General features: G+C 39.2%; 1 protein-coding gene across 1 annotated transcript in view; it reads left to right on the forward strand.

Annotated features, from left to right (window-relative positions):
• The window catches only part of LOC112140511 (zinc finger protein 236), an 81,779-nt gene that overhangs the window by 15,491 nt on the left and 43,448 nt on the right, over positions 1-22,840 (forward strand). The window contains exons 6-14 of the mRNA XM_024263504.2: positions 1,158-1,330; positions 7,777-7,899; positions 11,338-11,511; positions 13,404-13,581; positions 15,376-15,648; positions 19,203-19,406; positions 19,484-19,616; positions 21,190-21,450; positions 21,559-21,791. Coding sequence (XP_024119272.1) covers positions 1,158-1,330; positions 7,777-7,899; positions 11,338-11,511; positions 13,404-13,581; positions 15,376-15,648; positions 19,203-19,406; positions 19,484-19,616; positions 21,190-21,450; positions 21,559-21,791 — 1,752 coding nt within the window. The remainder of the gene's footprint in view (positions 1-1,157; positions 1,331-7,776; positions 7,900-11,337; positions 11,512-13,403; positions 13,582-15,375; positions 15,649-19,202; positions 19,407-19,483; positions 19,617-21,189; positions 21,451-21,558; positions 21,792-22,840) is intronic.

The following is a 22,840-nucleotide window of genomic DNA, read 5'->3' on the forward strand; positions in this document are numbered from 1 at the left end:
AATGTGCACATACGCACGTTTACATAGACTTCATGGGAAGTGGTTGCTTGAACGCGTGTTGTCGATGAGGTCGCTCCTCTCAACTAACCTCCACAGAACCAGAAAACCCGTATCACCCGTACGGTTGCATGTGACTGCGCTGTTAAAAACTGCAGATAAAAAGGTTTTCGGAGTAAAACGTTTTACCACCTTTGACTGAAGGATTAAAGTTTAGTAAAACGTTGACTTCAGAATGAGTCACTGTCAATGTGCCGCTGTAAGCGGATCCTTTTTTTTCCTTCTTTTTTTAAACCCTCAGTTGTTTTGGAGTAAACAGTGTTTTGATGAAAACTCTTTGAAAGTGCAAATTGTGAAATTGACAGAAAATGAGAGCAGCATCCTCCTCCCAAGCCTGAAACGAAGCACAGAAAGTCGATTTTCTCTAAGCCACAAAAGAGTCATTAAACCCTCCGAGATTTGCTTTTCTGTCAACTTTATTTGTGCTCCGTAAACTGAAACAGCTCAACATCTACGTAGACGGATTCCTGCATTTATTTCTCTAACACGGGCTTTTGTTCTGTTGCTAAACTTTTGCCCCCACCACCTCCTAGAGCTCCTCTCCCCTAGATAATTTGAAGAATGTACATGACTTATTAGTCAGCAGTCATGCGAAAAAGTCTGCGTGTGCCGCGTTTTAAAAAGCTGTTTAAATTCTAATGCTGCTGTGAGATTGTTCAGCCGTCTGGTTTCAAGGTAAAGTAGCCGGCAGCGCTCAGCCACATGTTGATTACCATTCATCCACATGTTTATGTGCCGGCTGGCTTTCCCACCGCTTGAATAAAAGTGGATGACGCCGACTCCGCTGTGTTTGGAATCTCAATCAGCCTCTAAGCTGACAGGTTGAAGATTCGCCTCGGGAAGCGACGCAGAAACGCTCGCACGTCACGCCTCCCCGCTCCCCTGACGCACGAGGAAATCAGGATTGTCTCGCAATTTCTGCTTTAGTTCCCTTGAAGTGACTTCAAAAATGGCTTTTATGGGGATCGAATGATGTTTTTCGCTTTAAAAGAGAAACCGATCCAAAGGATATTTGTGGGGAGAGTCTTGCAGGAAGGATGCAAACTGTAAACTTCTACAGTCCTCCATGCAGATCCTGTCCTGTTCTCGTCTCTCATCAGGCGAGAGGCCCTACAAGTGCTCGCACTGCGGCAAAGCTTTCAACCAGAAGGTGGTGTTGCAGACTCACATGGTGCGGCACACCGGCGAGAAGCCTCACCTCTGCATTTTCTGCCCGGCCTCCTTCTCCCAGAAGGGGAACCTGCATTCTCACGTTCAGCGGGTTCATTCTGAGGTAACACAATCCACCACACCATGACACTTTCAGCCCTGGAGTTTGCACGTTAGGCTCTAAAGCAGGAAACAATACAACAAACCTGTGATTTTAATGCAGCTTTACATCACTTCCTGTTTGATTGAGTGACATATGGAACGAAGGAGGAGATGAAAGCAGAGCAAAACTCAGCTGGAGGGTTTCTGTACGCAACACCTGACTTGTGTTGTCAAGGAACTTTTTGTGCACTGCTCTGTGAAGAGTAAGCTCTCTGGCTTGTTATTTTTTGGGCTTTTTGACAAAGAAAATAAGGCAAAATTGTTCTTTTTTTTTCTTTATTCTGCAAGTCTTTTGCAGCAGCTGCTCTTCAAGAGTCCTCCTGATTCATCCAACCTCATTTAGACCTCTAACAATGCTCCTCCAGCTCCTGTCCTTAGCGGTTCAGAAGAAGCGCACACTTCTGATTTTCAAAAATTCTGTGTTTTTTGGTGAGTTTTTGTGAATCTGGCAGATGGATGGATGACCAGCTCCAAACCTGTGGTTGTTTTTGAACTGTTTTCTGACATCATAGCATAAAAAGTAAAAATCTCAATATCTATCTAAACACACCACTTTCTGTTTCTCCTCAGTAAGCGGCTGCTTCTGCAGACTGACAGTCTACAATGTTTTCCATAATGGTCTGTCAGCTGAAGTTTTACAGCTGTAGAAACAATGCAGAGATTTGGAGTGGCTGTGCTTACATTTCTCTGAACACACACTTCCGCCGTGTTGCCTCCTTGTTTCTGTGGTCATTGTGTCTTTGTGAAAGCAGACAGCTTTTTCCTTTTCCCAGTTTTTACTTTATTACCTCAAGTGAAAACTCTCTGGATTTCTGCATCTAAAACAATTCGCATTTATCAAACTAAAATAGTAAATTTGTTAGTTATTTTACACTGAGAATAATTTTTTTATGTTTGAAAAAGCTCAGGTTTGTGATGCAGTGCTGCTCTACGGAAATTATGTCTTAAAATCAACAGAAACGTTTTGATAAAATATATTTTTATGGAGAGTAAAATATTGAAAGTTATTTAATATTTAAGTTGATTTATTCTGGAATACTATTCCTGTCTGTTTTTTTCACAGTAATGTTTAAAAGTTACGTTTTTAAATGATTAAAAATTTAGTTTTAGTGCATTCAGTAAATGTTTATCCTGTTCAGCCCGCGACCTAAGGTGTGTTTTGGATTTTGACACCCCTGATGTAGGGTGTAAATAACGAAAATTAACCTAAAAATTGCGTTTTTGACTATTTATTTGTTGGGAATCAGGAACAAACAAAAACATGCCCATGTACGTCTTGATTTTCCTCGTCTGAGTTGGTATCTAACTCAAAACTGAATGACTGGATAGCTCCAATATTGGCTGCGCTTTTTTTGCACTAGTAATGTTAGGCTGAGGTTTTGAGGGGCTGTAAGCTAGTGTGAGATAGTGTAAATGGAGAGCTTTCAGATATGGGGAAAGGGGCGGGGTTTCTCAGTGTTCCTCCCACCCATAACAATGAAGCACATTTCTAATGAACTCCTGCTGCTCTGCAGAAACTATGTCCTAGAAAATGACAGATTTAAAATTGTGTCTAAAAAGATTAAGATTAAGAAACCTTTATTAGTCCCACAGTGGGGAACAACAGCACAGGTACTGTTGAAATAGGAAATAAAGATAAGATAAAATATACATCATGAAGAGCTAAAATGGTAAAATAACGATAAGAAAAACAGCAGATTCATAATAAAAGACCACTGGGAACACTTTGAAAACAGATCAAAAGATGATGATTTGAGCGGGACTTTAAAGGGTAACCAAACAGGCTGACTCCACCCACATCCAAAAATGTAAAATCCAGTCTGAGGGGTGGAGCTGGGGAACACTCTGACTGTCTGCAGATCATGACGTGGGACTTACATGGTTTGACCAATCACAAAATCCAACTGTAATAACATTTGTCAACCTGTAGCACACAGGTGGTTTTTGACTATATTTTCTAGAATTAAACAAGTTTATTTCAATTTATCTAAAATTTGATAATGACCAACAGACAGCACCTTTAAAGTCCCAGTTATAGAGGTCAACAACCAATAAAAAGTTGATTTAGGGTTTGAAGAGTTTCACAAGGAGAGGATTGCTGTTGAGGTCTAAACTCCAAGATCCCACCGTACACAAATCTTTTTCCTGAGCTTCAACTTTATCTCATCCTGTAACGTCTTTGTCGAACCTTCTAAAAAAAGAAAAATGTACCAACGATGCTAAAAACTCAAACAATGGAGCTTTTTTGCACTAAAAACAGAATTTTAATCTGGAGTAAAGGAGAACGACCGAAACTTAAAGTAGTCAGTGTTGGTCTATCGACTTTTATTTTTCCCAAAAATAGAGAATCGGTCTTTAAGAAAGTGTTTACCAGCAGGGTATATATTGTATTTTCCAGCAGAATTGGGCACTCACCCAAAAAACACTAGATATTTGTGTGAGGACGAGCGTTTAGTTAGAGAAATGACCTAACCTAAACCCCACAGTGAATCAGTGGAATCCTGAGAGGAATTAGAGGCTTTTATTTGACTTTTATTTTTGTATCTGCTCTTCATGGAGCTAAACGTTATAAAATATCCACACCTGTCTGTGTCAGTCCAACATTTGATTTCTTTTGTGGACAAGAAACATCATTCCGTTTGATTGTCAACATTTTTCTGACCACTTCTTTAACCAGACACTCGATAAGATCACTGTGATGTTTGTGCGTTCGGTGCTAAAAGCTGTTGATGGATTGAGGCGAGTTAATTATTCCTGAAAAAGGCCAAACAGTCGGACCATTTTAATAATGAATGCAATTTTTGCAAGTATGCTTCAGCTCCCCTGCCTGCTGGAATGGCCTGTCCTCAGAACACTCTGGCTTAATTGAAAAATTGCATCCAGGTGTTATTTGTCTCACTATTCATGAGCAAATACATGCAGACAGGTCAACTGATGCCTGTCTGTGGTAAAGCGCTCATGTTGTTTTGCATCCAAACCTTCAGCTTAGTATCTGTTTGTCCTGAAGTCACAGTCTTCCTCTCTTGATGTTCTTCATTCTTACTCTGAGGTTAGCTGAGCTTTCTTATGTGTGTTTGGGTTTTTCATAGGGTTACTTGCAATTGCATCACATTTTACCATTAAAAACCTTAGTGTAGTCATCTTTATAGTGGGCGAAAAATAGTATTTATTCAACCAGCAATTGTGCAAGTTCTCCCACTTATCCCTTTAACACTAGAGGCATTGCTGGTGATGCTTAGACACAATGCAGCTTTTCAACCGTTAATGCGATCTCGCCGCTTTTCTCCTTCAGAATCTACTGGAATTACATTGATCGCATTAATGGTTTAAAAGATAAAGTATGTGGAAGAACATAAACACTGGAGCTCTGGTGTTAAAGGGTTAAATAGATGAAAGAGCTCTATAATTTTCATCCAACTATGAGAGACAAAATGAGAAAAAAAGATCTAGAAAATCCTATTGTCTGATTTTTAAAGAATTTATTTGTAATTATGGTGGAAAAATAAGTATTTAATCAGTACAAAAAGTTTGACTCAATACTTTGCTGTATACCTTCTATTGGTGTCGACAGCAGTCAAACATTTTCTGCAAGTTTTCACAAGGTTTTCACTGACTGGTATTTTGGTCCATTCTTCCTTACGGATCTCCTCTAGAGCAGTGATGTTTTGGGGCTGTCGCTGAGCAACACAGACTTTCAACTCCCTCCGAAGAGTTTCTATAGGATCTGGAGACTGACTACTAAATGGTTCTTTCGAAACCACTCCTTCGTTACTCGGGCGGTGTGTATGGGATCGTTCTCATGTCATTTTTTTTTATCTTAAATGCTGATTTTCCCTCGTCTGCTGAGCAGCTGACACAGTTACAGACGTCTGCTGCAGAAATGTGAAGAAGGTCCAGCTGTTAACTCTCTGAAATCAACGTTTTAGCATTCACCTCCAGCTGGTCGGCTCTGGAAATGAAGCAAGGAACTCCTTTCAACTTTTATGAGAACAGCAAACACACATTTAAGAAATGTCTTCACAAATAATAGCCTAAATGGTCTTAAGTTTTTATTTTCAGATGGGAGAATAATTTAAAAACATATAAGTGCTCTTACTTCAGTGTATCAATCAAAAACCAAAACAATAGTAAATCATTTGTGTTACATAAACAAAGTGCATTATTTGGCAATTAAAAACAAGAATTTACAACTAATTAATATACAAATAATCTTTAAGAAGTGGAGGATTTAGTCATTTAAAAGCAATTAATTCATATGAAACTATTAAAAGGTGCATCAGTCGTTGAAATCAATCATTTACTATAAAAAAAAGGAGTTAAAATCGTTCAAACAAGCATAATAATAATAATAAATGTACTTTTAAAAAAAGAAAGATCTTCTAAGTCACAGGAGATACTTGACTTCTTTGGGTTTTACTGTTGACGTGATTGGATTTCAGCTTTAGCTTTTCTATGTCCTCATACTTTTATTAGTCTTTATCTGTCCCGGTGCCTCGTCTGCACACAACGTTTTTGTGATGTTTAGGAAGTGTTAACTAACTTCAATCATCTTTCGTGAAAGAACCTTCAAACTTTCTTAGCATATTTCTAAACCGATATCTCATATTTATGATAATAGAAATCAAGCCCCGATTTCCCCCTCCGTCTTTTGTGTTCTCATCTTTTCATCAGCCCGAACCCTCTACTTCTCTCATGATTTCGTTTTCACTGCAGTCATCTCCACTCAGTCTCTCCACCGCTCATGAATATAATTACCCGATTCTTATCTGTACTCACACTTCCATTTTTTTCTCTCTCACGCTGACCGTCTCAAAGTCTTTTTTCCACCATTATGTGTCCTGTTTCTGTACATTTGGTAGGAAGCCAAAGCCGCAGACGTGAAGACAGAGAACCTCTTTTCTGCCAGACTCCTAACACATCACAAATGATTTCTTTGTGTAAAAAAAAAAAAAAGTATTACCACCATATCTCTTTGAGCAGAACGGACTGAACAGAGGCTGTTAACAAAACGGAGCGGACTGTTTCTGAGAGTGTCCAAGTCCTTTAGAGTCTGTGCTGAAGAAAGTATTGATATTTGTTAAGTCAGCAAAAACAACTACTAGAAAAAACAACATCAAACATAAAAGGAATAATTCATGAACATGCTAAAAACGTCTAAATATAAATGAAAAAATAAATTATGAATTTCATATCACAATCTAAAGCCTTAGTCACAGAGCTTGACCCGTATGAATGCTGCAGGTTTTTGGGTTTTCCTGGCCCATAGAAGGTCACAAAATTTCACACGTCACCCCTCCCCTGCATCTCACCAATTCACCCTAACTAACCCTCACGTGTTTCTTAATTAGCTGCGTTTACATTGACTGTGAACTTGCGCAAACTGGATTTACAAAAATAAATGGAAACACGACAATTTAAGAAAACTTGCATTTATTGAAAAAAAGTTTCTACTCTTGGAGGAGGTAGTTTTTGAGGTGTTATATTTCTAGCAAAAATGCAATGGAAACCCTTTTCTTTTAATCAAATGAGTCACGTGACCACAGCAGGCGCCACAAGACGTTCCACAGCGTCTTACAGCTCATCAAAAGTTGAGCGTTTCATGTGGAATTGTTGGATCCACAAGTCATCAATAAAATCACCAACCACCATTTCCTAAAATCATCCGTAGGTCCTTCCACGTAGCTTCCCGCTCCATGGCCTGAATAAGACACCGACGTCTCCTTTGATAGATGATTATAAGTACTAGTGTCGTGGCAGAACTTTGAATGTAATGTAATGAACATAATCTTGTTTTCAGTAGAGCAGACAGAGCTACAAAGTAGTCATCTCTATGACAGAACTCCCCTCAGTCATGCAATTAGAGCCTTTAGGAATCTCTGGAGGATCTGAAGCTCTTTCTTCTCTTTAGAAAGTGTTCCCTCATTTGAGTACAGCGTCACTTACAAAGTGAGGCTTTATATGATTCAAGGAACTAGAAAGAGTAGCATAGCTGTCTTCTTTCTTTTATTCTTGAGGATGTTTTTAGTTCATTTTTCTCTTTAAGGCATTCACAGTCACCCCAATTTAGTCACAGCAAAGGCTGCTTTCATCTCCAAGACAAACCAGGTTAATACATGCAGACCTCTATGGAATTATCTCCACCAATCTTCATGTTAAATGGAAGAGACAGAATCCAATTTTCAGCTCGTGATCTCTCTGCAAAAAACTTTCTTTAATTTTCTAAATCAATTACAGACAAACATGCTCCCTAAGATAATGAATGGCTCTCGGAGAGGGGCCAAAACCATCTTTTTTTTGTCTTTTTCTGTGGAGTAACGGAAAGGATGGGATAGCAATGTATTCTTTGAAGTAGTAGCAAGTACATGTCTTCCATGCATGAGTAATGTTTGTGTTTGTCTTCTCCCAAAGAGCAAAGGGGTGCCTCTCTTCCCGTGCATGGACTGCAGCTGTGTGTTTAAGAAGCTGGGGAGTCTGAATGCCCACATCAGCAAGATGCACATCTCTGTCATCGACATTCCCCCCAGTGCTTCAGTAAGGACACTCACTTGAAAACCAGAAACACACTTTTTCATTCTTCAAAAATGTACTAAACTCTGTACTTTTAATGACATGTGGATCAGTAAAATTGCTTATACTGTTTTGAATTCTTTGAAAAAATGACTATTTCTTTATCTAATTCTATACATCCATTCATATTGTATTTGATACACACATTTCTGAGATCCTTATCTCATTAGCATGATCAAAGTTTTCCTTAAAAACTCATTTTAAATAATATTGTTCATGTTTTCTCCCTGTAGTTTATCATCATTCCACTAGGGGCAGTAGAAGGACTTTTCATTTCAAAATGGCTGCTTCCATGAAATCTCAAAAACACTTTTTGCACGAAAAGTTTAGCTAATTTTTAAAATTTTAGAATAACAATAACTCATCTACTTTTAGTCTTATATTTAAATGACTACTTGCTGATTTTAAATATTTAAAAATGTGTTGATAATCAATTCTTTATCACAACAAAGTACTGTAAACCTCCCTATTCGCGGGGTTGGGGACCAGAGACATCCGCAAATATCCAGAATTCGCGAATACAGAGAGCCCCCCGTCCCCACTACCAATCTATACTCATCAAAAATACTTCTGATCATGCTTTGGAAAACAATTATTAAGCAACATTATAGTATTGCTCAACATAAAGAGTTTTTTTTTTTTTTTAATTCAGAACAAAAGACTGTACTGCAGTGTACTTTATGACGCAGAGGAGCATCAACAATTAATAAACACCTTTTATTCCACCTTTTAAGTGATGGGGAAAAAAATCCTTGAATACATGAAACCGCAAATAAAGAAACGCGAACAAGTGGGGGAACACTGTATTACGGCCATTTCATAAGCAACTGGTTTTTTTTTTTTTTAAATTACGACTTTAAAGTTGTACATTTATGAGAAAAAAAATCATAGCTTTCAAAATAATGAGGATAAAGTTGTATTTTTATTTCTTTAAAAGTAATAGATTTGAATTCAGTACTTTTTTCCTGTAAATGTATGTGTTTTAAAGACTTAAATTTATGACATTTAATTTGTAAATCTACGTGTATGTTTACAAGAAAAACTAAAAGTGTCCGTTTATTAGAGCTGTGATTGAAGTTTAAATATGTGGAGCATCTTGTGAAGCTTTATTTCCGCATATGTTTAAAAACAATAAAATTCTGAACCTTTTGGTGACTCAAAATCCAATAACCATTATTAGTCTAGTCAGCTTTCCAGGGTTCTGTGTCAATAACGTGGAGTTTTGAATGTAAAATAAGGAGCTTAGAGACACGTTTTATTCACATACCCAGAAGTTCATTTGTCACCTTACGTCATGTAACTGTCACGCACACAAGTTAACGAAATGTGTTAGAAACGTGCTTTTCTCCAGATGAAACATCCTGTTTCAACTATAAACACCAAACAGGGATGAAAGTCGTCTTTTATGTCGGCATAAGAACATTGAAAGTGCTAGAAACTGAGCCTCTTTAGACAGATCACGCATAGTTGGAGGAAATCTTGCCTTTTTGTGGAGTAAGAAATGATTAGAAATGGACATCAGCTATAGGGATATCAATAGCTTTATCAACAGGAACTGCAGAGATCTTGCAGACACCCATCAATGAATAGAACATTAATGAACCGAGAATCCAACAAAGGAGCTTCCAAACATTTTTGACATCAATAAACATTCAGACTACCTGTTCAAATCCAAAACAGTTAGACGAAAATGAGTTTAATCAGTCTGCTGCTGGCCCTGCGACAGACTGGCGACCTGTCCAGGGTAAACCCCGCCTTCGCCCATCAGTAGCCGGGTTAGGCTCCGGCACCCCGCGACCCCGAAAGGGGAGAAGCGGTCAAGAAGATGGATGGATGGACAGTCTGCTGCTGCACATAACGTACACTTACTTGACTGTATGCTCACTTTGACTTTAATCTTGAAAATTTACAACTTTAGATTTTGCAAATTTACAAGAAAAAAGTTGTAAATTTACGTCAATTTTCTCGTAAATGTACCTAATTTCAAATCTTCAATCTACTATTTTAAATCTTGTAACAACACTTTTTTTCCTTTATACTCTGTCGTATTTTATTTTTCATTTTCATGTAATTTATTTGTTTATAAAGCACCTTTCATCTCCAGCCAAGGAGGCCCAAAGTGCTGTGCACAAGAAAAGCAAAGTACATTATTTAATCATAAAAGACATAAAAAAGTATAAAGAGGCATAAAAAGAATAAAAGACATAAAAAGAATAAAATATATTAAAAAACATAAAAGACATTAAAACAAATATTAAGACCAATAAAATAAAAAAATAAAAAGGCAGCTAGGCAGATATTACGGCTCTGTAATGGAGGAACAGTTTGGCTTTTAACTCTCCAAGACTGTAACCTCTCTAATCGCTGATGGCAATTGATTCCAGAGTTTACGAGCCAGCACAGCAAACACATGTCCCCCCGAAACTTACATTTGCTTCTCAGAGCCAGTCACAAACACTGGTCTGCAGAGCACAAGGACTCAGGAGGGGAATATTTTTAAAGCACATTACAGATGTATGAAGGTGCAGTACCTGCCAATGACTTAATAACAAGAATTTTCATGAAAATCAAATATTCCACAGGCAGGAAATGAAACCAGGATCAGAGTTTCAGAGTTTACAATTCCGCCATGTTAAAAATGTGTGGATCAAATAAGAGACTGTGGGTAAATAAGGGGATTAATGATGTTGATGTTGTTACCAATCATAATTGATACTATTTATATTTTACAAAAATATATATTACAATTTTTATGGATTTTATCAAATGGAATTTTAATTCTAAGAAATTCAGATTTTTATGTTAATTCTGTTATGTACAGAGTTTATTAACTTTACTTCTGTACCATGATGGTGTTTGTTATTTTTTTATGTCATCTTCTGTGTCAGACTTTGATTTCTTCCTGATGCCCTGCCATTTTCTGCAGGACAATTATGCTGCCAGGGCCAAAAAGGAACAAAAAGTTTTGTAGTGCGACCCTTGATGTTGCCGTTGGCATTTCGCTGCTTCAAATCCCCCGCTGCCCAAACCCCATTAAACTGCCATTAGTCGCTCAAGCACCTGGCAGAAACCACCTCTTTTTCAATCTCTTTTTCTTCTCCTGACCTCGGTTATGTGTTCATATTCTCTGATAGTGAAGTCCTTATTTTTATGTTTATAAAAGTACAATAGTTTACCATGAAACAGACGGATTAATGCCTCGTGGCTGTATGTCTGGCCTTACTTTCCCCCCCGCCCCTCAAAGGGATTTTCAGACTTTGACATTCAGTGAGACCCCGTCCTCGACTCATTTTATGCTCTGCAGAGCCTCTAATAGAAGTTAGTCAGCCTTCACAGTTCTGCGTTCGTTGTGCCCTTTGCCTCCTGCTCATCTTCTCTTTCTGTTTCTTCATTCCGCTATAGGAGGCAGAGACCACGGGTCAGGCTGCCGGAGGTTCCGAGGGTGGGGAGGGGGTGACAGACGTTATCCAGCAGCTTTTGGAGCTGTCAGAACAAGTCAGTGGGGAGACGGCTCAGCCTCAGCCTCCAGAGCCAGCTATCACCATGGAAACCGCCATCAACCAGGATATCCTGCAGGCAAGTTAAATACGTGAATTAAAGCAGTTGAGTAAAGACAGACACTGTTGGTGCACTGCTGTTGATTTAAGACAATCTCACTAATGTCACAGAAATCACTTTAGGCTTACAAGAAGAATAAAAGAATCTCTTTTGTTGAAAGTTGCTTTCTGTTTTTCTGAATTAATAAAACTAATCAACCGACGAGAAGGTCATGGATCCACTAGTTTCATATTTAACTGTTTTTTTTAGGTCATCACTAAAGTCAAACTATTTCTTTAGCCAACAATGAAACTTCTGCAGGTGTTTGATGTATTCTTTGTGAACAAACAGCTCCAACAGTCTCAGGTTGGAAAAGTTTCCACTCCCTTCATAGACGTTCAATTGAAATTAGATTATGGCTTATAGAAGGACACTCCCCAATAGTTCTTTCCTCCTAGTCCCCAAAAGCCTTTAAAAAGAAAAGCAATTTTATTTAAGATGGCTTCTGTGAGCCTTTGCTTTAATCACAATGACAACAAAGGTGCAATTTTTGGATGGTTTGTGGAAAACTTCTCATTCTTCTCACTTTCCAGTAAAACTAAAAATAAAATCTGTACAGAGCACACATGGCGTGCACAAAATGTTAAAATCTTACAAATTAATATGGGATGGCTGTAGGACCTACTGCTTGGCAGCCATTTTATGGGAAAATGTGAAATTTGATCTACTTACTACATTTTGAAGTGCTGTCTGAATCTACAATTCCAAATTTGACTGCCCTAGAAATTTCCCAGAAGTCTTTGTGAAAAACTATTGTGCATTGATGCTCACTACATTGGCAAATACAGACCACAATTCATTGCTATTGAGCAATTTTTGGGGATTTTTTTTTAAATATATTTTTTTAAATAAACCATTGCATTTTCATCATCTGAACACCGTGAATATACATAAATACATAAATCGACGTAAAATGCTCGTATTGATTCGATTTTCAGTTCGTTAAATCGGTGACGTCATACTTGAAGTTTAAACAAAAAACCGGACTAACAAAAAAGTAGTGAGCATGGTGTCAAAATTGCTTTTAAACTCTAGTGCACTAGATAATCCCACACTAAATATTTTTTGTTCTTAGGGATTAGGGTGTGAATTCAGACATAGCCTTGGTGATTTACACATTTTCCTCCTAGGGATTTTGATCTATCACCCTATAACTCTGAGCATCATTTGGGAGCAACTTGAGAAAAAATGTTGGTTTGATAGTTTTTAGATTTTGAATAGCAACATGTCCTTGAAAGCTTTCAGCTCTTGTTCTTGGAGGCAGATCATGGAGAGGATGAGGATTGTCCTTCATCTGCGTAGCTGTCAGCTGCTTAAGTGGTGGAAGTTGCAGGGCTGTTGTACATCCTCCCAAAGTGGTCTTCATGCTTTTGTTTTGCACTTTCTGTGTAGTTTAACTCTTATTGCACCCTGTCAGAGGGGCACTCCAACAGCAGTAAGAACACTTGGGATGTGGGGTGTGTGAACGCTGCCTTTACCATCTGCTTAATCTAAAATCCCCAATGTCTTGAGCTGTCTTTAGTTTATAGATATATTTTCAAACATTCTTTGTCATCTTGATCTCTACTTTTCTTGGAAAAGCCACGTTCTCCCTTAAATTTTTTGTGGGCTAAAATGATCTAATTTGGTTATTAGTCAGCCTTCTGCTTAGTTTTCTTTACTTGATGCACAAACTAATAATTTTCAACATGCGTGGCACAAAGAGATCTACAGAAAAACACTCAAGAAAAGAAGATTCTCGTGGTCATGCTTTTTTATTGACCAGTTTCCTTGAAAATGTAAGATTCAGGTTTTCATATGTTCCATCAATCTACATTTACTTGTTTTATTTTGTGTCATTTCGAAGCGTTGATGATAGTTGTTTTGTGCAGCAAGCTCTGGAGAACAGCGGCCTCAGCGTGGTCCCTCCTCAGAGCGACGCCACGTCCAGAGAGCCGCAGAACCAGAGCTCAGAAAGCTCCGCCGCGGAAGTCAAGAAGGTCCAAGGCCCAGACAAACCAGTCAGGGAGAAGAAGAGGAGCATCTTCAAAAAGCCCATTCAAATGCCAGGTATACGGGGAGGTGTGCTTCACATTTTTATTTGTCAATTCACTTTTTTACATTGTATTTTTAAATGCCAGTTCAAACTGAAGCTGTCTCTAAGCTCCACACAAATAGAAGAATAAATTATTAAAGATCAACATCCAAAGAGATACTCTGACCGTAAAATGCTTTAGTGCAAAAGTGACGCGACACCCGCACAACTACCATAAAATATGGTCTAGCGGAGGCGACGTATTCTTTGTGCATGCAGGGTGAGCGCTACAACCGATAGAGTTCTGCATACAGATCGGATATTGACAGAGCCCTCAAGGGGTATGGTTAGGTACTGTTAATGGGTCCAAATACAATGGAAACGCTGAAAAGACCGGACCGGACCGTACCAGTCTGTGGAAACGAGGCTGAAGTGTCACAATGACAAATACCGTATTTTTCGGACTATAAGTCGCACCGGAGTATAAGTCGCAGGGGCCAAAAAATGCATAATGAAGAAGAAAAAACCATACATAAGTCGCACCGGAGTATAAGTCGCATTTATTTCAAGTAATTTATTTTACAAACTGGTTGAAAAAAACGATATTTCATCATCCTGGAAGGTAAGTTATAACATTCATAAGCGAATAGAAAACAGGCTGAATATGTGTCAACACATTTTCACATATCAGCATCATGAAAAAAACGAAAAGGTGTAGCATTTATATAACATAACAGTTTTATTTAACTATAGCCTCAAGAACTCATCAACTTTGTATCTTTACTGTAATTAATTGCAAGCAATCTCACCCCATATCACTAAATCCCTTAAATTCTTTGTCCTCTGTGTCACGTCTGAATAACTAAAGTAAATAAAGTAAATAAAGTAATTGCATAGATCACCATAAGAGGGCACTCTAGACTTACGGTCCATATCTCATCTCATTAAAAATTCGTATATAAGTCGCACTGGAGTATAAGTCGCAGGGACATTCAATCCATGAAAAAAACCGCGACTTATAGTCCGGAAAATACGGTAGTTTCTTGCAAAAAGACAATCTGAAACTCTCCCTGGTTAAATCGGGTCTTAAAGTCCCACTCTGATCATCTTTTGATCTATTTTCAAGTCACTCCGAGTGGTCTTATCTATAATTAGAAAGGTTTTAGCCAAAATCAGAAAACCTGTGTTTTTTTGCAGGACTTAGTTTCTGCAGAATTTCCCCTCAGAGTTGAGGGTGGAGCAGAGGGAGCTTGTGACCCGCCCAGTGTCTTTTCAAAAAAATTGCTTTTTTTTAATTTAATTTTTTGTTTGTTCCTGATTCACAACAATTATGTTATTTGATTAATGAGAAAAATACCACAAGAACGTGTTCAAAACACACTTTTCATGGGAGTGGGTCTGTAATCCCATTAACTTACAGATGTAGAAAGAAAAAAAAGGCAAAGAAACAACAAGCAAATAATTTCCTCTCTGCAAATAAGCAGTTCGGTTTACCTCCTAACTCCTTACAACCCACTGGAACCATGATGGGTGTGTGGGGGTGCAGGGAAGGCACATTGCCCAAAGTCAATAATAAGTCAATCAGAAAAGCATTAAAGGCTTTAACTAAAAGAAAAGTTTCAAGTCTAGCCTTAAAGAAAGGGATTGTATCTGCTTCCTGATTCCAGAAATGAGGATCCTGGGAGTTGAAGGCTCTGCCAAACCCCCATTATTGTGCTGGAAATTCAAGGAATGACTAGTTATCCTGCAGTTTGACAACAAAGTGTTTGGAAAATATCTCTGTGAGACGAGATGGAAAAAACTGAAAACTGTCCTTTTTTCCTTCCCAGGCTCCATCAGGGAGGAAGATGGCGTCCGCTGGCATGGCTGCCCGTACTGCTCCAAGGAATTCAAAAAGCCCAGCGACCTGGTGCGCCACATCCGCATCCACACCCACGAGAAGCCTTTCAAGTGCAAGCAGTGCTTTCGAGCCTTCGCCGTGAAGAGCACGCTCACGGCACACATGAAAACACACACGGGCATCAAGGCCTTCGAGTGCCAGTGCTGTCTGAAGTGCTTCTCCACATCTGGCAGCATGAAAGTGCACATGCGGCTGCACACTGGTGAGAAGCAGCAGCTTTTCTTTTTACACCTGTGCTAAAAGTATCAACATTTTTTTATATGTAATTGCCTCTCTCTTATGCTCATCCTGATGCACTCTGCAGAAGTGTTTGAGCTGCGGGTGTTATGTTGCTGGTGTTTAGAGATCCACCATATGGTGTGTGACGGGCACCGGCGCTTCTGGATGTATGGAAATGCAGCGCTTGTGGATTTGCATATCTGCGTTTGCCGGCGATGCATTTCATTTCCCCCTTGAGGGATTCAGTCATGCACTTGAACACAAAAAAAATGTCCCCACGGCTACAACAAACAATAATGGCAAAGTAATGTACACATCATTCTCATTCAGTGGTGATACCGAACGGTAATGCACCATGTGTTTAAAATCATTTCGCATATGCTTCAGCATAAAAGTCAGGCACTAGTTCTTTGCAAATGCTGGTAATAAAAGCTGATTAAAAGCAGATTGCTCCAGTTTGATTATGATGTGCATCTGTGCTTTAGTGTTTGTCTCTACTTACGGTCTAATGGCACTCTCTATTACAGGACTCTTCCTTTTTCTTTGATTTAGTGTTGGCTTTTAACGAATCTCAGCTGCAGTTTGTTCTGCTTTTACAAGTATCTTGTCTTTTGATGCTTCAATTTTCAGTCTCATCTATTGCCAGTAGAAAGGCTCTGCAATTAATATAACTATTAGGAGTGTAACAATTTAGTCTAACCATATTATCACCCATCTGATTCATAGGCGATATTGGATTATTTTCTATTAAATTCACTGACCTAAAATTTATCCAAGACATCTTTAGCCAAAAATTCATCTATTGTGACTCCGAGATAAATACCTGGTTCTGAACAGTAAAGGGGGATTTTTCTAGATTCCTTGTATTTCTTGAAGTGTCAATTAAATATGTGTACAAACAAACTAGTAAACAAGAATTCATAGCAAATCCATTCGCGTTTTAGTTTCATTGAACATTCTACCACACTGTATGTTTACATGTATTTGCAGAACTCAAAGTGTTGCCACACATTGGACTGTAGTGATTGATCGATCAGTTTTTGGTGCATCACGTTTGTGTTGTCCACTGTGATGATACTTAGTCGTTTTTACCTTATAGTAAGTTAAACCTACAATTTCTCAATCCATATGGTATTTTCCAATATTGATATAATCGATTTATTTAATCTTGAAATTATTTTCTAATGGTTTAGGTCGATTTGATTAACAACTTCCCTCAGACAGGTAGATTGAGTTGGATTGTAGGAATAGAAGTCAACTCATTGATTAAGTTGATAAATAGTTACACCCCTAATAAATACCAATGAATCCTTGTTGGTTAATTTTTTTTAAATAAATGTACAAAAGTTTGTGGATAAAGCCTTTGGTTGTAATTTGTTACTTGTGTATTTAGTTTACATTATTTCCTTGCCATACCATGGTTCTCTTTTTGTGCTTTTTTTTTTCTCATTGCAATTTTGTATGTTTTTTTTTTCAAAGCCCCTTAAGGGACAATTAGTACTGGTTTCTGGTACGCATGAGAAACTTAGTCAGTGCGCACTAAAAACCGGTTTTTAGTGCGCACCTATTGACATATAGGGAGATCGACAAAACAAGGCTGTGATGTCACCGATAGAAAATGCCTCACCTCAGGTTCCAACAAAGTGAAGTCAATTCAATCGCCATTTTTTTGCAGTACAGATATCGCCTGATATAGCCATTTTGGGACCAGACGACATTAGCAAGCAGTAATTGATCAGAGAATCTGTCAATCAAACGCTTTGAACATTCACACGTGCTTTTATTGAGACATCTAATTGGCCAGTTAATAACTTTAATAACTTGCGATAAAGCAAACATCTTATTCTTACGTGCCCTATGGTTATACCTGGTTGGGGTATAACCCTATAATTAGTGTGTTGGTTAAAAAAGACAAACAAAAAGAAAGTTGGAACCTTGTCCAAAAATAAAATAAGTCAGGGAGAATGCTGACCCAGCCATCTGACCATTGGAGTCAGCAGCTCCCTGCTAATGGCTGCCTAGCCAAAACTACCTAATGAAAACAAATAAACAAACCCGCAAATCAAGACTACCAAGGTCCAACCCCAAACTAAAATAACAAAACCCAGCAGTCTAAGATTGCTCAGGACAAAAAGGGTAAAAAAGACCAAAACAAATCACTAAAACGCAGCCCTGTGCTCCCTGCCTGGCTTGGTGACCTCCTCTGTCTTAAGTAGACACCAGGTAGCAATTAGGGGACATTGGCCACACCTGTTAGGTGAGCCGAAGGCACAGGTGGAAAACGGTGCAGCAGGACGTAACACCTCCTCACAAAAATTTGTGAACATGGGGAGTTTACAAGTCCTGCAAAAAAAAAAAAAAAGCAAAAGCACAAACATGTTTATCAAGAGGAGCAAGAGATGCACACACAAAATGAGTGAATGAGGCAGGGGCAGCAAACTACTAAAAAACCCTCAAACTGGTGTCCAAAATAAAAGCTCAAAGTGTTAGTACGAGGAACAAAGGACAGCTCCCCTTGGTCATAATTTAAAATGCAAAGAAGCCCTCAGTGCAAATCAGGTAAAACACAAGGGTAATACAGGCTGCTTCGAAACAGACCAAAAAAGTACTGGGCAAACAAAAATGCAACTACCCATACTGGGCTAAATCCAATAAGATCAAACTATCTGTTAGTACAAAGTACTGAAGCAAAATGCTTCTCAAACAAAGTACTGTCACAGCCCGAAGGCTTAAACAAAGTGAGGAATAAAAAGACAAACACATGCCCCAAAACGAGTACTGACACCATCCACCTATCCTCGGAACCTATCCCAGACAAAGGCAGGTAACATATCCAAGACGAGGGATGAACATATCCCGAACGAGTACCTCAAAGTTAGGTTTAGCAAGAACATGGCAAAAAGAGGTACCAGAGCAAGAATGGTTATTCTGACAAACAGAATGACTGAGTAATAGCTGTTTATTTTTCACAGGAGTCTATGGGATTTGGGCTTTCTGGGACCAGTGGATACTTCCCATTTGGAATGGGAGGGGACGATCAGTCCAGTTCTCTCTATGTACTTTCTATGTGCGCACCAGAAACCAGTACTTTTTTTTGTTCCCTAAGGGGTTTCATACCTTTTTTTTTTTTACAGTGCAGTTTTCTGCATCCTGATTGGCTGTTGACCTTGTCAGTCAATCTCTGTGATATACCTCCTGTCCAGAATCCGTTCAGTTTACCACATTTACATAAATCTTTAATCGTGATCAGATCTTTATTTTCATTCTATCAAACTGGACTTATTTTTCAATGAAGATTTGAACATTGAGAATTTAAACAAGACAGAATAAAGTGAAAATGTTCATGTTTGTTTGAGAAAAGTAAATATAAACGGACAACCCTAAGCCATAAACCTACTTGGTGGATTTCACCTATTGCAGGTCATTTTTAGAACATAACTCTCATGATAAACGCAGGAACACTATTTGTTTTGCAAAAGAAACTCCGATCATTCATTCTTCAAAGGTGTTGTTTGTTTTTCTCCACTCTCGTCTCAGGCGTGCGTCCCTTCTCCTGCCCTCACTGTGACAAGATCTTCCGCACGTCGGGCCACAGGAAAACGCACATCGCTTCTCACTTTAAAAGCTCCCAGCAGAAGAAGCAAAAATTTCCCCGGAAATCCAACAAAGCCAAAGTGTCCAAAAGCAACCTACCTCTGCCTGAGATCCCGCTACAGGAACCCATTCTCATTACAGACTACGGTGGGAGCTGCTCGCCAACGTGTTCATGATGTAAAGTTTCGCTTGCGTGACTGTGCGTCTCATGTCTCCGTGAATAGGTCTCGTCACATCCCAGAACTCTCGGCTGGCTTTCCAGCAGTACCTGGAGGTGGTGGGCAGTGACAGGCCCTACAAGTGCCAGTTCTGCAGTAAAGCCTATAAAAAATCGAGCCATCTGAAACAGCACGTCAGGTAACAAAGGAAAAGAAAACCAAATGTTGCTCTGTGTTGGAAAAGAACCCGTCAGCAGAAGAGAGGTGTAGGAGTGGGAGGTGGAGACTTGTTTTGTTCCCAGGCTCAACTTTTTACCTTAAGGGTGCTTCACTGCTTTTTATATCTAACACCCAGTTAATTATGATGCTATCGGGAGACTTGAATTTGTTACTAAAAGAGTCCAGAGGAGGAGCAGTGAAGCAGAGAAATGAAGACATTAAGCTGTGAGTCAGAGTGGAGAGAAAAACTGTATTATCTGGTGTTTGGTCCAATTCAACTCTGGATACGTTTATCCATATGTTTTGATATACTTATACTGTCTTTACAGGCATTTGTAGAAGAGAAACTGTGTGCGGTGTTGTATGGGCCACAGGTGCTACCCACCCCCGCCTTTTGAGCAGCTGCTACACACGCCGTTTTTGTCCCCCTCTTTCGTCGGAGCTGCTTGTGAATATTTGCTAAAAAAATACTTCTTTTCAAAATGGCGTCTTTTTTTAGGTTTTATGTCCATAGTAACCATTTTAGTTTTTGGTTGCTTGAGGGTGACGAACAGATATATGTAAATTTTAAAAGAATCTGCAAAAGTACATTTTTGGATTTCCTTGGCAAAGAAGGTTTTTGCTAACTACGGCCTTATTCCTAAAGTGTTTATATCGTATGTCATATGGTTTCGTTTAGCTTGAGTCAGGGATTCATGTATTACATTGAAGCGATAAATGTGCGAGCAACAGGGGAAACCTTTGCTAGATTGCCGCAAGAATCGGATAAAAATCTACAACTTCTAAGACCCAGATTTTTTCCTCAAGTAGCATCCCACGATGCATTTCAGTTAAGATTTGATAAATTGAAACCCCAAGGAGGAGTTAGAATTTGTTAAAAATACAAAAATATATATATATTTTTAATTTTTGTGAAGTTTAAACTTAATCTGATGATTTATGTATGCAAATTTGTGAAGGTCGCTCAAAGAAAAGTTTTCCCATTTTGTTGGAAAATGTACAGTAAAAAATCGCCAAATTTCACATTTCTTTTTTTGTCACAAAATGGCCACCAACCTTTAGGTCCTGTGGCCATCCCATAATAGTTTTGAAGTTTCCATTGGATATCCCTGACATGAGTAAATTTTGAAAACTATAACAGATTTTGACCCCATTCATTTTTTGACTGTTGCTCAAAGGCGCAGTCAAAAAGAAGAATTGCGATAATAACATATGGTTCTTGTCCAGGACTGCTGCAGGCCAGAATAAAGTTTGAGCTGAAATAATGTAGAAATGTTTTTGTCAGGTGTTCAGTGCTTCCCTTCATATTGGACAGCTTTAGATTTATTGCTCTTGTCTCAGTGGAGTCCTATTTGCTCTGACTGACAGTTTTCTTGTGATAAACCTGACATATCAGAGCTTGAACAAAACATATTCATTAATAAATATTTTGGCAGCTGTAAGCACAACGTTCACAACTCCTACTGTGAAGTGTTTGTTTTGTACTCAGAGGTTCATGTAAAAAGTATTTTTATGCAGGTTTCAGTGATCCTGCTCCGTGTCTGTTGTTCCAGGTCACATACAGGTGAACGACCGTACAAGTGTGTGCAGTGCAGTCGCGGTTTCGCCTCCTCAGGAGTCCTCAAAGCTCACATCAGGACACACTCGGGCTTGAAGGCTTACAAGTGTTTAATGTGCGACACGACGTTCACCACCAGCGGCAGCCTGCGCCGCCACATGACCACCCACAGCGACCTCCGACCTTACATGTGCCCCTACTGCCAGAAGACGTTCAAGTCATCACCCAATTGCAGGAAGCACATGAAGACGCACAGGTTCGGGTCCTGACACAGCAGCTCATGGCTGCAGCTCCATGCAGAGACTTTGATGTTGTGTTCGAAGTGCATCAGTAAAAGTCGCTTTTCTGTGACCCGCTAAATTAGGTATGAACTGGCCCAACAGCTGCAGCCCCAGTCAGGCGAGGACCCCTTAGGAGCGGGCGCTGTGGCCCATGACATACCAGTGGAAATGGAGCCAGAGTCTCTCCAGCAACCTGCTGCTACCACAGCAGAGCAGCAAGGCATGCTGGGACTCACCCAGACAGAGGTTGTGAATGGAGGCCAGCAAGTGTCACTGGAGGCTCCGCTGACTGACCAAACACTAGTGCAAGGAGAAGGTGAGGACTATAAGTAAAATGTTGTTTATTTTGGAAAGAAAAACTAACCGTTATAATGGGACCCTCCTTAAACTCTTCTGTTGTGGTCTTATGGAAAAGCCTGTTCTGTTGCTTTAATAATACGTCCACTTACAGCAGACATGAAGCCTGAGCACTTCATGAACAGTAGGAGCAGGACATGGTAACCTACGTTTACACCAGCCATGTGACATACGTTCAAGACTTTTAGCATATGGTGTTCCCTCTGGATGAGCAGAGTAGGGATTCTTCTTATTTTTCTTTTTTCTGTCCTCCATCTACAGTTTAAAGCGTCTTGGTGCGGAACGTCAAAATGGTGCAAATCTCATGAATCTTGCTCCAAACTTGCTCTTTCTCAGCTCTTTTCTGATTTATGATTAAGGGACGCTATGCATTCATTACTACCAAGTCCGAGTCCCTAATTGGTCAAAGTTTTACCTAGTTTAACTTTCAATGCTCGTTCATGGCTGTGCGTTTTTATATGTAGAGCCTAAAAAAGTTTGTAGGAACTTGCGTAGCTAAGTCAAAACGTGAGAGTTTTTAATCACAGAAGCCCATAACATGCATTAACAGAAATCCCCCCTTATTCGCAAGGTTTGGATACATCCGCGAAAACTCCTGAGTCTGGGAACACGGGAGTGGAGGTGCACCTCAACACCTCCTTTGGACGCAACAGTTTCATATAAATGTCTTGAGTTGTCAGTTTTTGTTACAAACCAGTAGAGTTGCGCAAGTGAAAAAATTCAGTGAATATGTTCAAACCACAAATAATAACACCTGAATATGCAAGAGAAAACTGTACATAAACTTTTCATTTTTGGTCACTTGAACGCGTGTTGCCAAGGGTGGTGTAAACGTAGCTTTCAGTCAAATCCAAATCCTTCCCCTACAGCTTCTCACAACCCCTACATTCAGCCATCCAAGTGAGGATAAACTGAAAGAATTGTCTCTTCAAATTCGGACATTCCTTACCCTCAGTGACGTCATTAATAGTCAGCAGACATCTACATTAGTGCGTAGCTACCAGCGCT

The sequence above is a fragment of the Oryzias melastigma genome, linkage group LG16 (assembly GCF_002922805.2).
Source record: "Oryzias melastigma strain HK-1 linkage group LG16, ASM292280v2, whole genome shotgun sequence".
NCBI classification, from domain to species: Eukaryota; Metazoa; Chordata; class Actinopteri; order Beloniformes; family Adrianichthyidae; genus Oryzias; species Oryzias melastigma.